This window comes from Durio zibethinus, chromosome 5, assembly GCF_047325235.1.
Source record: "Durio zibethinus cultivar Kanyao isolate XHJ-2024 chromosome 5, ASM4732523v1, whole genome shotgun sequence".
Lineage (NCBI taxonomy): Eukaryota > Viridiplantae > Streptophyta > Magnoliopsida > Malvales > Malvaceae > Durio > Durio zibethinus.
The window spans coordinates 9,664,524-9,680,375 of record NC_143166.1 but is presented as its reverse complement, the minus strand read 5'-3'; the positions used below and the strand labels follow the sequence as shown (position 1 = coordinate 9,680,375).

The window sequence follows — 15,852 nt, the reverse complement described above, 5'->3', positions numbered from 1 at the left end:
ATTTGTAGATCTGTTTGCCTAGTCCTACTAAGATATGTTTGGGCTCAGCATTGAAATAGTAGAACATAGGCTACCATTGAAGCCTGAATGCAAACCAATCCAACAAAGGATGAGAAGAATGAAGCCAACGATGTTATTGAAAATAAAAAAAGAAGCAAAAAAATAATTTGATGTAGGCTTTCTACAAGTGGCCAAATATCCTAAATAGGTGGCTAATATAGTACTTATCCCCAAGAAGGATGAAAAAGTATAGATGTGTGTAGATTACCATGATTTGGATAGAGTTAGCCCTAAAGACAATTTTTCTCTACCTCATATTGATATTTTGGTGGACAATATAGCCCAACACTCAGTATTTTCTTTTATAGATGGATTCTCTAGCTATAATCAAATAAAAATGACTCCAGATGACATAGAAAATACCACATTTATAACTATTTAGGGAACCTTTTATTACAAAATCATGTCTTTCAGAATGAAAAATGCTGGGACAACTTTATCAAAGGGCTATGGTAACATTTTTTTCACGATCTGATGCACAAAGAGATTGAGATATATATGGATGACATGATTACAAAATCTCGAAAGAGAGAAGACCATGTAGCTAATCTTAAAAAATTGTTCGAGAGGCTAAAGAAATTTTAACTTAAGCTAAATCCGTCCAAATACACGTTTGAAGCCAAGTCAGTGAAACTATTGGGATTTATAGTCAGTGAAAGAGGGATAGAAGTTTATTCGAATAAAATTTAGGCCATTCAAAATTTATCTCCTCAAGCATACAAAGGGAGGTTCAAGGCTTCTTAGGCAGATTGAACTATATTTCTCGATTCATTTCTCAATTCACCCTTAAATGTGATCCCATCTTTAAACTCTTCGAAAGAATGATCCTAGTGAATGGAATAAGGAATGCCAAAAGCTTTTGACAAGGTCAAGTAATACTTATCAAATCCTCCAATAATAACATCACTCATTTTAGAAAAGCTATTGTTTATATAGTGGTACATGATAAGTCAATAGGATGTATGTTAGGGTAAAAAGATGAATCTAATAAGAAAGAAAAAGCTATTTACTACTTGAGTAAGAAGTTTATGGAATATGAATCCAAGTATTCATTGCTCGATAAGATATATTGTGCCTTGGCTTGGATAGCTAAAAGACTCAGGCAGTATATGCTCTACCATACAATTTAGCTCATAACTAAATTAGACCCAATCAAATATATCTTTGAGAAGCCATCACTATCAGAAAGAATCACAAAATGGCAAGTAATGCTTTTGGAATACAATATAGTGTATGTGAGCTAAAAAGTAATCAAATGAAGCATCATTACCGAATTCCTCATAGATCGAGTTACTGAAGGTTATGAAGCTATGAAACTAGATTTTTCAAATGAAGAATTAATAGCCATCTCAATAGTAGAAAAAGATAAGGATGAGAAAGAGACATGGAGAATGTATTTCGATGGGGTTGCCAATGCCATAGGGTATGGGATTGGAATGGTATTAATATCTCTAATAGAACATTACTACGTCATGATAGCAAGATTAAATTTCAACTGCACTAATAACGTAGTTGAATATGAAGCTTGTGTTATGAGATTGAGTGCTACTTTGGACAAAAAAAATTGAGACATTAAAGGTGTTCGGAGATTCAGCTTTGGTTATCTATCAACTAAAGGGCGAATGGGAGACAAGGGATTCAAAACTCATCCCTTACCATAAATATATTTTAGAGTTGTATAAATAATTTAAAAATATCCAATTTAAACATTTACCTCGTAAAGATAATCAAATAATAGATGTTTTGGCAACTTTAGTTATGATAATGCAAATTGACGACATAGCTAAAATTTAACCCATTAAATTATATTAAAAAATGTGCTGATGCATTGTACCAACCTAGAGAACGAAAAAGTTGGCAATCCCTAGTATCATGACATTATGTGATATCTAAAGAGTCAGTAGTACCTAGATCAAGCAACAAATAATGATAAAAGAGTCCCAAAAAGATTAGTTGTAAGATTCTTTTTAGATGGAAAAGTTTTGTATAAGAGAAGCAGGAACCAAGTGTTATTGCATTGTATAAATGCCTCTGAGACCAAAAAGATTATTGGGGAAGTCCATGATGGTGTATGTGGTGCACATGTAAATGGATGCATGATGGCTAGATAGATCATGTGGGCTGAATATTATTGGTTGACAATGAAAAAAGATTACATTGATTATGCTAAAAAATATCACAAGTGCCAAATTTACATCAACAAAATTCATGCCCCACCTACTGCTATACAAGTTTTGGCACCACCGTGGCCATTTTTTATATGGGGAATGGATGTTATTGGTCCCATTATCCTAAAGGCCTCAAATAGGAATAGATTCATTTTTATGATGATTGATTACTTCATTAAATAGGTCGAAGCTACTTCTTTCATAACTGTAACTAGATCAATGATTTACAAGTTCATCAAAAGAAAGATAATCTATAGATATAGCTCTTAGAAAAGATCATCTCAGATGATGCAAAAAACTTGAATAGCAAAATGATGCAAGAAGTATATACTCAGTTCAAAATTAAACACCATAATTCAGGTTCACACCACCAAAAAATGAATAAGGCAATCAATGTTGCAAATAAAAATGTCAAAAAGATTTTAGAAAAGATGACTGAAACATATAAAGACTAGTATGAAAAACTACCTTTTACTTTGTATGCTTATCAAACCTCCATGCGTACTTCTACAGGGGTAACTCGTTTTTTCTTGGTTTATGGAATGGAAGCTGTATTGCCAATAAAAGTAAAAATTTTGTCTCTAAGAGTCTTAAGAGAAGTGGGATTAGAAGAGCCCGATAGGTCCAAAAGTGCTATGAACAATTAAATTTCATTAAAAAAAGAGATTAGCAGCACTCTATCACAATCAATTGTACCAAAAGAGAATGATGAGGGCTCATGATAAAAAGGTCTAATCTCATCAATTTCGAGAAGAATAGTTGGTATTGAAAAGAATTCTTTCAAGTCAACATGATGGTAGATGGAAATGGACTCTAAATTGGAAATGATCATATGTTAAAAAAAGAGTTTTTTCAAAAAGAGCCTTAATCTTGTCAGAGATGGATGGAAATGAGCTTTCTAATCCTATCAATTCTGATACTATACAGAAGTACTTTGCTTGAGTCCAAAAAAAAAAAAAAGAGTTCAAGCTGAAAACCCAAAAAGACGACTTGAACAAAAAAAAAGTTTTAAGCTGAAAACCCAAAAAGGTAGCTTGAACCCAAAACAAAAAAAAAAAATAGAAGAGTTCAAGTCAAAAACCCAGAAGGATGGCTTGAACTGAATGAAGGCAATTTGGATGAGTAGAATACAACATCATTTGAAAAGCATACCAAAATCAATGAATTCTAAAGAACTTTAAAATGTCGGGGCATCATATTTTGGTTGAATTTTTTAATAAATCCAAGATTTTTCATGATTATGTGATCGTCTCTATACCCTTTCATTTTATTTCTATGCCATCATCTGTAATTTATTGCTTATCCAAATAAATGATATTTGTTTTATTTCTCACTTTTAATATATATTTACCTTTTTCTTTTATACCTTACCATGAATAAAAGAAGTGCACAACTTGCATCTCATAGATTGAAATTAAGATAATGATTTATAATTGAACAAGGTCATAAGAAATTATGTGCTACTTTAAAAATTGAAAGAGATAAGTATAAAAAATGAACTCTTTCAAATAAAAGAGATTCATTGATTTCAAAAGCTTTCCTTAAGATGAAGATAAATTCTTATTCAGGGTAACGAATGATAGTTTCCTTGCCAAAGGTGTATAAAAATGAAAATGCAAATGAAAGTTGTGGAAGCCTTAGTACCATAATGGATGTTCCATTTACATCATAGATAGAGCATACATTCATATCATTGCATGATCATTCATCATAAGTTTTGATCCTGGGTTAATCCGAATCATTTTTAACACTTGCGATACATCCCAGTCATTTGAACTCAGCTCAGTCTAAATTATTTTCCTGACTCATGGTATCATCTCAGTCATTTATCTATAATTTTGACTCAGTTTTAGTCACTTTTAAACTCACGACATCATCCCAGTCATCCGATCTCAGCTTAGGCTAGATCATTTTAGACTTGTAGCATTATTTCGATCATTCATGACCTTGACTCGATCTTGGTCATTTTCAAACTTGTGGCATCATCTTGGTTATTTATCTATGACCTTGACTCGATCTTGGTCACTTTCAGACAGTAATATCATCCCGATCATTTATCTATGACTTTAACTCAATCTTGATCATTTTTATACTAACAATGTTGTCCCAATCATCCGATCTTGGCTCAGTCTAGATCATTTTCAGACTCACGGTATCGTCTCGATTATTCACGACCTCAACTCGATCTTGATCACTTTTAGACTCACGGTATCATCCCAATCATCCAATCTTGGCTTGATATAGATCATTTTTTTGACTTATGGCATCATTCTAATCATTCGATCTCGATTCAGCCCAAATCATCTCCCTAACTCGTGGTTCAGTCTCGATCATTTTCACTCGTTGATTTGACTCGAACAGAGTGGGTGTCTAGGTCATTACATCATCTTTATCTAACAGTGATGTGCAAAAAAGGGTAACTGTAGACACTCATCTATGTCCAGAGCTAATCGATATCAATTCCCCTTGTATATATTATTATAACAGTATAGTATGACATTATAGTAGTATAATATTATATTATTATTACTATTAGTATTATTATATCATATTGTATAGTATAATATATTATATCGTATATTGTAATCTATTAGTATTATTATTATATTTTTATTATTCTATATTATATTAGTATTATAATTATATTACTATTATTATTATTCTTATTATTATTATTATTATTATTTTGTTCTCATGTTTCTTTCTTTTCTCGTGCAATCAATATCAACAAATTTGCAAATTGAGGCTAAGATGGAAAATGGGCATGATCAAATATTTTTAATACAGAATCAAATCAAGGTAACTGTTGAGATTAAGTGGGATCAAATCTGAGACCCAAGATCACACTCAAATAGAACCTTATTCCAAAATTCAAGCTTAGATTGATTTTGTTCATTTCCTAAAAATCCTCCTAATACTACCTATAAATTAAACCAAGAATTAGATAAAAAGTGGATAGAGATTGAATTTTGGGAAAATGGGGTTTGAGAAAATTTTTGGGAGCTAGGTTTTTGAGATTTTGGTTCTAGGAGTTTCTAGGTTCGATATTCTGTGTAATTTGAAAGCTTGAGCTTATGGTTTCTGTCTCAGAATGTTGGGATTGAAGTTTCGAAACTCTAGGATCAGGGTCAAATTTTTTGGCATTTTTTAATGTTTTGAAAAAATTTGGGAAAATCTAGGTTTGGCGATGAATTTTTGAATTTTTTGGTGGGATTTCGACAAGTTTTTCAGAAACCGATGGGTTTTCCAATTTTTGGTTGAACTTTTTGGCAAGTTTTCTAGAAATCGATAGGTTTTTCAGTTTTCAGTTAAACTTTTTAGTATTGTTCTCAGCTATCCTAGAGAGAAGGTAGAGAGAGAGAGAGGAAAGACTGGCTTTCTAAAAGAAAAGGTTGAAGATTGGCTTATATACACACCTCAAAATGACATCGTTTCTACAAACACAAGATCTACGTGTAACCTGATTGACCTACTTGCTGACCCATGTGCTGACCTAATTCGTTTTATAGGTTTTTTTTTTCTTTTTTATTTCATTTTTTAATTTTTATTTTATTTATTTTCATATTTTAAGTTTTTATTTTTTATTTTTGACTTTTTTATTTTATTTTTACTTTACTATTTTTTTATTCAGTAACCTTGTATTTACCAAACATAAAAAATTATCTTTATGAAATATGGGAATAAAATAAAAAAATCTTTTTTCAAATAAAAATCTTTACAAAATAAATTCATGAATTTACCAAACTATTGGAGAATTTTCATGGATTTATTTTACAAAATGGAATCCACCAAACTATTGGAAAATTCCAAAATTTGGTTTCAAAAAATATAAAAAAATAAAAAAAATAATTTTCATCCTCTAAACTATTGGAGGATTGCTTTCTAAATTAAGTCTTACTAAACTATTGGGAGACTTAATGAATTTTCTCAAAACAAATAAATTTTTACAAATCTTTTTAAAATAAAATCTTACCAAAATGTTGGGAGACCTATTTTAAAGTAAGTTCTGCCAAACTATTATGAGACTTTACTTATTTTTTTGAAAGAAAATAAATTAATAAATTCGACAACAGAGTCTCTTCAGAGTGGGATACTAGTCTCCATAAATACTCTTGAGGTGAGAGAATTATTTTAAATTGCTACCAAACTATTAAGACAATTTTAAGACTAATCGTCAATATTAAATAATTTGGTAAATTACAAATATGATCAAGGCTTGGATAATTTGAAATCAAGCTGGTATCATCTTTTGGATAGGCGTTGTGGGGATGCTATAGCCTTTCTTACGCATAATCATACTCTTAAACCTAAACTTTGGTTTCATATATCAGAATCTACTATTTAAAGATACCTAAGTCAATCTTGGGACTCCTCTTTAAATAGGACATATTCAATTTGGTGGACAATCACACCTAAACAAAAAAGATCGATGGCAACTCCTCTAACCCATGTCTAGTGAGTCCACGGATCTATATGTAATGACAAGAGGCTCTGATCTGGTATTGTTCAAGTCAATATTAGGATATAAAGGTTGAGGTTGATAAATTTAAACTGCACCTTGTCCTTCACGAGCTAGAAGGCATTGATCACATTTTTGTTGAAAAACTCCCTTTGGAGCTTAAAAAATTCGTCGGAGGCTTTAAATTCCTTAACGGCTTTCTTGTTCAGCTTTTCTTTCTTTTTTTTTTCCCCTTTGGTCTTGAATTCAAACCTCAGCCTGGCTATCTCAGTCTAAGCATTACCAAGTTTTAGCTCGGCCTATTCTTTTATAAATTTTTCTAAGGCTTTCTCGATGTAGATGCTCTCTAGCCTAGTCATTAGCTCATCAATCTTTTTCTTTTACTCATCTTTTTTAATGAGATACACTGATATTGGATTTCACACTACCTAAGACATCCAAACTTTTTTTGTGTTCCTTACTCAGGATGGTCATATCTTTTTTGGTCTTGAATAAGGGGGTCATAGCTAGATATATATGATGAAAGGCTTGAGTGGTGTTGTCATCGGGTGCATGAGGGAGTTTTTGAAAAACTGCATAGGATAAACTCAAATTTAGCAAAATAAAAAATAAAATGATGATAGGCTGAGTTGAAGTTAAACAACATTTATTACTGGAAGGAACTGCGACTTTGCAGAACCTTTTAGCCATGTCAAAGTTCTCATAGGGGTTATCATTTGAAGTGTACTCTAGCTTTGTACAAACTTTCTTTGAGCTAAGCTTTAATACCCCAGATTTTAGATTCTCTAGGGTAAAAAAGAAAACCTCGATTCTCAACTTCTTTATAAGAAAGAAGGCTATCGAGGATAGCTCCCCATGAGCTATGGTCTTGTGCTTTTTACTGGTGGGAAAGTGTTAAACTAAGGAGCTCGGTGGCTTACTTACTATCAGATTAATGACTTTATTCTCCCTCGAGAATAAGCTTCGAGCTTAATCTTTTTTACTCTAAGCCTTCTTCGGCATAGGCTTATGTTAAAAAAGAGAGAAGTTGAAGTCTTTATTGGAAGATATCTTTGTAAAATTGAGCTAAGATTTGGATACAAAAAAATAAACAAAATAAAGATCTTACAAGGTTACCTCATACCTATCCTAGTATTTGATCTTATTTATTACTTCAAAGGAGGTTAGCTTGTGGGCATCTATGAGGAGATTCTCTTATGGGTGTACTTCATTATTTTGTTCAATCTGATAGGTCTAGGACAAAGAAAGCAGTAGGCATGTTTACAAATTAGCAGGGCTATTTTATTATCTCTCAGGCCCCGACCCTGGCCTCAGCCTTGATCTCATCACTTTTATTTTGTTTTTAAAGGCAGAAGAAGAGCAACTTCTAGTTTTTTATAAAGCTTGGGCAATCAACGAATAGCTTTTTATTGGGCCAAGCTATGACATAGTACCACCTCCTATCATTGAAGTACTTTTTAATAAAAAATATTTCTTAAATAAAGAGAGATCAAGAAAAATAACTAAGTGTTGACAAAGAATTATAAAACTTACTATGTACTGTATAAAATTATGGATAAACTGAGTGATAGTTAAATTTAAAAATTAAAATTGAAATAAATAAAAAATGTAGTGAGAACCTCAGCTGACCATGAACAAATCCTAATATACCTAGAGCTAATATGGCTCTAGTTTATTGGTGACCTGATTTGAAGAATTCAGAATTAGTATGCTATACTCCTTTTTGGGAAAATGAATGTTCATCACCAGAGTACAAACATGATGAGCTAAATACATATTAGGGCAGTCTTCGAGATTTACCTTGCTTTTCAATTCCTGCATCATAACCTTGGAAGTTATACTGAGGTCGTAAAAAGTATATACAAGAATCTCAACCAACTTATCTTGTTTCGAAGAACTCCCCTCCTCATCACCATCATCTTCTCTAACGATTGCACCTTTTTCTTCTTGCTTCTTCTTGGAACCCTTATCATCGTTAAAAGACTCAGACTCTTAAGTAAGATAGGATTCCAAGATAGAGCAGTGGTTGAGAGCACCACAACCTCAAGGGAAGAAAAGGGAAGATGAGACCCCTCAAGAGAATAGGTGATATCAACAAGAGTTGACCGAAGAGGAATAGAAGAAACAACGGGAGCATTTATAGGTGAAAGAGCAGAAGAAAAAGAAATTTGATAAGACTAGACCCTAAAAAGAGAGCAGTTGAAGATGAAAAAAGGTTAGCCATAGAAGATAGACCAACTTGAGAGACAAAGAAAATAGGTGGATTCTTCAAATCAAAATCTATTTAAGTACATAGCTCTTTCGTGCTCAGGACCCACTTTTTTCTTGCTTAAGCATTCTCATCATTTTGCCACTACCTTTCTTTAGACATGGTGTTTAGCCAATAAGAACTCTCATGATAGTTTTAACCTCTGATAATTGATAGGACTAGGTCATTGTTTTGCCAGAGCTGACCCCTCTAGACTCTATCTTGAAACTTTCAGCTTATCCAAAACTAAAACTAGAAGACATGATGAAAAGAGAACATACCTAAAAAAATAGAGAGAGCAAATGAAAAGAAGAGAACAATAAAATAAAAAAGAATAAAAGCTTATGAGGTTGAAAAATCTATATTAGATAGAGAGCAAAAAAACAAAAAAGTGAAAAATAAAAGCCCTAATAGCCCTTTATATAGTCATGCCTTAAATCAGATGAACGATCCAGATTATGCCATATGTCAAAATGTCATTGGAAGACATCTTTTTACCATTTTCACACTAAATTTTATTGTCCAAACTATATCTCTCGTCATTTAATGAAACCTCAATCGCTAGACTCGATCAAATTGGTCAAATCGAATGGCTTCTCGGACTGAACTAGTTCAGTGAATTGGCAGTCGGTTTATCATCAGAATTCAAAATAAGGACTCAAATCCAAACTTCTGAAAAAATGTCTAAGTTCCACATCAACCAGACAAGCTTTCATCCTAATCTTGGATCATCCTAGACAAAATGACTTCAAATCAGCATGTACTCAACCCAAAGCACATGCTTGAGATCGAACTCACACCAGGTTGGCCCTCACTCCATCACCTTGGGTCATAGTAAAAAGCTAATTATCTCTTGGTGTTGAACTCTATGTCTACCTTGGCCATAGAAGATTGAACCTCTTATGACTTCCTTTAGGCTGGCTGACTTATGAGAAATGAACTAATAACATGACCAATAATATGATATTTAAATTGTATGGTGAAGGGATAGAATGTTTGGGGCATTTAGTGGTTTAAAAGGTATAATGGCCTTTTTCTTCATTAAGGGTCTCTGGTAGACAACTAGGGGCATTTTGGACATTTGCATCGACTTGATATGTCAGGTTGGCCTAACACACTCAATGCCATATCAGCTCGGTCACGTCATTATTGTCCATCATTGACCCTCAACCTCTCATCTATAAATATAGGCATCCAAGTATTATTATCCCAGGTTTCATCTTGTTTTAATCCCTTATTTTTCTCTCATTCCAAACTTTTTCATTTTGATTTTTTACTTGTGCGTCGGAGTACAAACATAGTAAACATTCTTTGCCTTTACATCTGATTACTGTTTTTCAACTTTCTGTTCTTTCAAGAATACCCTCATGTCAGAGCTCGACACAAACACTTAGGAAAAGTACATGAATTAAATTTGTATGAATTATAATATATGAACTAAGTTTTAAATTTTCATTAAATATAAGACTTCTAACATAATTTAACCTTTTAAATTCAACTTTTACATAATTTATATTTTTAAAATTAATGTACTTAGCAATAAATATATTTGTTAATTTAATAATTTAACCATATTTAATTATGAAGTAAATAAAATATTAACAATAATTTACAAATTATTATTTTTAAATAATATTAAAATTATTAACATATACAACTATTATAATATACCAAATTATTTTGATGCTTTAAATAAAATAATATTTAATTTTAAAGATCTCAAATACAATAATTTTTAATTTTTAAAAATTAAGGATTATTAACTAAATAAAATAATTTTAAATCATAAGTAATAAAATAATTTTAATAATAAAATCATATCAATAATAAAATTATCATGATAATTTTAAAAATATTCTAAATGTTCCTTTAAAAAAAGAAAAACCACTTTTAAAAAGATAAGACACTTCGAAATAAGTATTGAACTTTTCTTCACAAAAACTGCATGAGTCAGTAAAGAGATGGAATAAACCAAATTAGTTTGTCTATTTCGTTCAATTGTTGTTGCTTAGGGAATTTTGAAGTGTGCACTTGGATTTTTTGTCAAATACTAGTAGTATATTTATATTTATTTCCGATTCGAGGAGTTAGGTTCAAATATTTTTCTACAAAAAGCTGTATCTTATAAACAAAAAAGAAATTTAAAATGTAATATATATACATATATATATATATCTCATTAATTTTAAAAAAAATATTTATACAATGTAAAATTAACAAAATTTTAATTTCTGTTACATTAATAATATAAGTTTTATACTTAAGAATGAGCGATTAGTTTTTAGAAAAAATTAATTGGATCTATAACGATTTTAAAAAAATAAAAAACCAAGTGGCAATAATCAAACCCAAACTTTGTGGCCTAGGCACAATTCTCTGCACCTGGTTCAGTGCTCGTACTTTCATTCATACCAACACTGCATACATGATCCATATATATATTTGACCAAAAAAATTTATTATTAAAAAGAAAAAATGAGATAGTGAAAACTCATGCTCATGCCGACCACGCTCCTAACACCTAAAATTTTTAACTAAAGATGGAGGGACACGTGTCAAAATCACACTCAACTACTTTTCGATCTACAAAGCCCACGTCGCAAAGCAAGTCAGTTTGGTAAAAGCTTTGTAAAAATAAATTAGCATTAATTGGTCCGTTGATATTACTAAAGATATTTTAATTTTTTAATACCTAAAATAGTAAAATTAGACACTAAAATCGGGTGCTAAAACCATTTTTTTTTTTTTTTAATTTCTCGCTGGAGGCACCGCCTTGGTGATATTTTATAAAAATAATTAACTATTATCATATCAAAGTTCCAAAATTAAAAAAAAATCGATGCGAGAGCAGAGCCAGACCAAAGAGTTTAGAGATAAGAGAAGTTGTTGTCTCTTTCGGTCCTTTATTTTTTCTTTTTTTCTTTCCTGCTATTATTAGCTGTGCCTTGCCCAATACCGATACCACTTTTCTTTTTTATTTTTATTTTTACAAGTTTTTGTCTCTTTCTATCTCTCGTCGATAAATCATATGGGACCTCGTCTTCACCATCCTTCTTTGTTCTGGCGCCCTACTTCTCAACGTCATTTGCTTCCTTTTTTTCTTTTTTTCTTCTTTTCATTTTTTTATATGGTGCTCTGTTTATATTGACCACCCACTTCAACAGTTTCTCAACTGAGCTGTACAGTTAAAGCAAAGGTATTCGTCTCTCCTTTCTCTTCTCCATCATCTCGTCGCCTCGTTTTCTTTTTTTCTCCCTTTTGGTTTCCTCCAATTTTTCAGCTCTTCGAACAACTCCTTTTCATGATTTCCTTTGTTTCTTCCTCGATCTGAACAATTTCTTCATAGAAACCTAATTTTAGAAAATTGAAGCTTAATTTTTTTCATTTCACTTTTCTAAGCGTGGTTAGATCTGTGAAGAAATTAAATACGCACTAGTTTTAATTTTTTTGGCTGCAAATTTCAATGAGATTTATTTATTTTAATATTTAATTTTTGTTTCAGTAGATCTATCGATCTAGAACTACTTTACAATAACTGTAGAATTTTAATCTTAAAAAGAAAACAGAAGAAGTCTAAAGTTAAATTTTGGTTTCTATTTAAGACGATGTTTAATTAAGCATCTGTTTATGTTAAACAGGGAAATTAATTGTTAATATTATTAAAAAAAAAAGGTGAAAGGAAAAAGATGAAGCAGTGTGCGATCCAACAAAGCGCGATTGGAAGCAGCCGTGAGGAGATGCGAAGCTCCAAATCGGTTTCGGTTATGTTTACGGATCGGAGAGAGACCATGGTCTGCCCAAAACCACGTCGTTTAGGTCTCTTAAACACCCCGTTCAACGACCACCCTGTTAGGTCCCTCAGATGGCAACTTAGGTAATTTTCCCTTCTTTCTATGCCCTTCAACTTTTAGCCTCTCTCCTTTTTTTTTCCTTTTTTTTAAAAAATTAAAACAAAGAAATAGTAACAATTTGTTTGATGTTTTTCAGCCATCAAGCGGATCTTTGTGATTCAAAAGCAGCGAGTGATCTTTTGGATTTGATTCTTACAAAGGTATGCTCCTTTCTCCTAATTTTTTTTTTTTTTAAGAAATTAGAACTTATTTAGAATTAGCAATATCTAATGGTCTTATTTTAAGAAACCAATAAAATATTCTATGGTTTATAAAATGAAAAAAAAAAATCTGAGCTTTGATCTGGTAAACAATGGCGACGTCTCGATCCAAGAAATGTATTATGCAGCAGCCATTCAGGGGACCATTTAAAAATTTAAAATTTGGTCTCGTGTACGAGAAAAACAGTGCTGTGGGTGTACCAGCTAAAGATTTTCTAAAAGAATAGATAGAGTTTTGGTTCTTCAAATTTCTTGTATTAGTATATCGTTTCTTATAAAAAAAAATTATATGATTATTGGTTTTGGAATTTAACAGGGTGGTTGTGGAGTGGAACAAAATTGTACACAAGTAGCGTCGTCGCCCCCATTTTTTTGTGGGTCGCCGCCGAGCAGAGTAGCTAACCCATTAATACAGGATGCTCGATTTGGGGATGAGAAGGTCATCACCCTGCTGTCACAGCTGTCTCCGATCCCACCTCCTTCGGGTTTGTCCTCGTCGTCTCCATCATCCTCTTCAAGGAAAGGAGGCTGTGTTCGGGCGAATTTTGGTAACAAGCCAGCCGTGAGAGTCGAGGGGTTTGATTGCCTTGACAGGGATAGGCGAAATTGCAGCATCCCTGCGCTGGCCTAGAACCCATTTCAGTCCACAAAGAGTACATAGATAACAGTAAAAGAGCTTTAAAAATTCAGTTTAAAACAGAAGAAGTTTGAAGTCGTCAATGACTGAAGAAAAAATTAAGAGAATCCTTTCTTAGTGTGAATATGTTTGAAAGGTTCTTTGCATGTAATGAAATGATGGTGTCTTCTGAGTAGATCAGTTTGTTCAACAAAAATAAGGACAGAGTCGTTGTTTAGGTGTAGTGTTATGTTTAAAAACCATATGAGAAGATATGGCATGGGGTAGATAGCCGTTAAACTTGTATTGTTTTTGTTTTGTAAGTAAGAGTCTCAAGTCGAGAAGGAAATTGTTTTCCTTGTATTGGTCACGTTTCAATGAGCGGCTTTTATGAAGATAAATCTGTACAAAATCAAGCTGGTAATTGATCGAGTCATTTAAGTAGAGATTCGACATTGTATATAAATCCTTTTGTCGTTCATATATTTTTGCCTTTTGTTTGTTGATTGTGTTTTTTTACTCTTCTTTTGGTTGCTATATAAGCGGGAATTCCATAAAGCTACATTATATGTTTGGTTATGAAAGGTTTCATTAAGCTCCCTGTCTATCGCTTTTGCAGCATATAAATACCAATCTACAAAATTATCCCCAACACATTCTTACTAAATTCATGCATTAGTACCGATGCCAAGTAATATGAGGCATAAAAAAAATTATTTGGAGGTTAATTGATTTCATGAATAATTTGTTTGGAGGTTGGTTTTGCCTTTTAATATGTAATTTTTTGGGTTAATTGAGATTGATTGATTTTGAAGTTGTTTTAGGCTTTTAACTACTAATTTTAGGGTTAATTGTAACTGTTAACATCTCTTTCTCTCTTTGCTTTTCTCTTTTTGATTTTTTAAAAAAGATTATGTATTTAATATATAGATTATAATTAAATTTTTTATTAAATATTTAAATTTTAAAAATCAATAATTAAATATTTGAATTTGATTTTCTCCATTAATTTACATTTAAAACCAATATTGTTAATCAAATACCAATATATAAAAGTTATCTTCGATCCATTCTTATTAAATTGATGCATAATAACTATATATGCCAAGTAATACAAGGCATAAAAAATAATTTGGGGTTAATTGATGTCATGAATAATTTGATTGCGGTTTATTTTGTCTTTTAACATTTAATTTTTGGGGTTAAGTTTTGGGCTTTAAATTATTGATTTTAGGGTTAATTGTGTTTTTGACGTCTTTTTCCACCTTTATTTTTTTATTTTTATTTTTTGGCTTTGGTTTTTTTAAAAGGATTAATTATGTAATTAATATTTGAATTATAATTAAAATTTTATTATATATTTAAATTTTAAAAAATTTATAATTAAATAGTTGAATTTGATTTTTTCTATCAATTTGCATTTAAAACCAATATTGTTAATCAAATGGGGTAATAAAATTGTAACACATTTAAGTTATATTTGATACACAAAATTATGATAAGATAGGATAAGATAATATTATGAACATAATCAGATTAAATAAAATTATTCTATCTTATATTTGATGTGTGCAAAGATTAAAATAAGATAATTTATTTATTGATCAAAATTATATTTTCTCAAAGTTTATACAATTTAAATTATTAATATAATTTTTAAGGTATAAAAAGATATATAAGTTTAATCCTATGAATTAAAAATAATTCCTTACTTTTCCAAAAGATAGAGTTATCCTATCGACATATGATATCTAATCTTTCCAATAATTCAATCCTTTTATTTAAGTGCATAATAAGCATGTGATAGGATGATTAGTATCCTATCTTTCAACTAATTTTATATATCAAACATAATCTTAATATTTTAATTGATTATTTTTAAACGCATCATGTATTCGACTAAGCATGATAATCTCGTGTCCAAACTAAAATTTTGATTTTAATTCAATACTAATACATAAATAATTTTTTTATAAAAATTACAATCATCATAACAACAATATCATCTAAGAACATATTATCATATTAGTAGATTATAGTAATTGATATTTTCTAATAGGGTAAGATTATTAAAGGATTCCACCTTCTTTGTTTTTCATATTGTAAATATTTTATTAAAAAGGTCAATTTATTTAAACGATACTATAAATTAAAAAAAAAAAAAAAAACTAGAAAGACTTATTAGTGCAA

At 30.9% G+C, this 15,852-nt stretch overlaps 1 protein-coding gene across 1 annotated transcript; it reads left to right on the top strand.

Moving 5' to 3' along the window:
• The first annotated feature begins 11,992 nt into the window (after positions 1 to 11,992).
• On the top strand, positions 11,993 to 14,162 carry LOC111282634 (uncharacterized). Its single transcript, XM_022870802.2, has 4 exons — positions 11,993 to 12,131; positions 12,574 to 12,809; positions 12,923 to 12,986; positions 13,363 to 14,162. Exons 2-4 carry the CDS (start codon positions 12,622 to 12,624, stop codon positions 13,675 to 13,677), a joined length of 567 nt encoding a protein of 188 aa, XP_022726537.1. The 5' UTR covers positions 11,993 to 12,131; positions 12,574 to 12,621; the 3' UTR covers positions 13,678 to 14,162.
• The last annotated feature ends 1,690 nt before the right edge of the window (positions 14,163 to 15,852 follow it).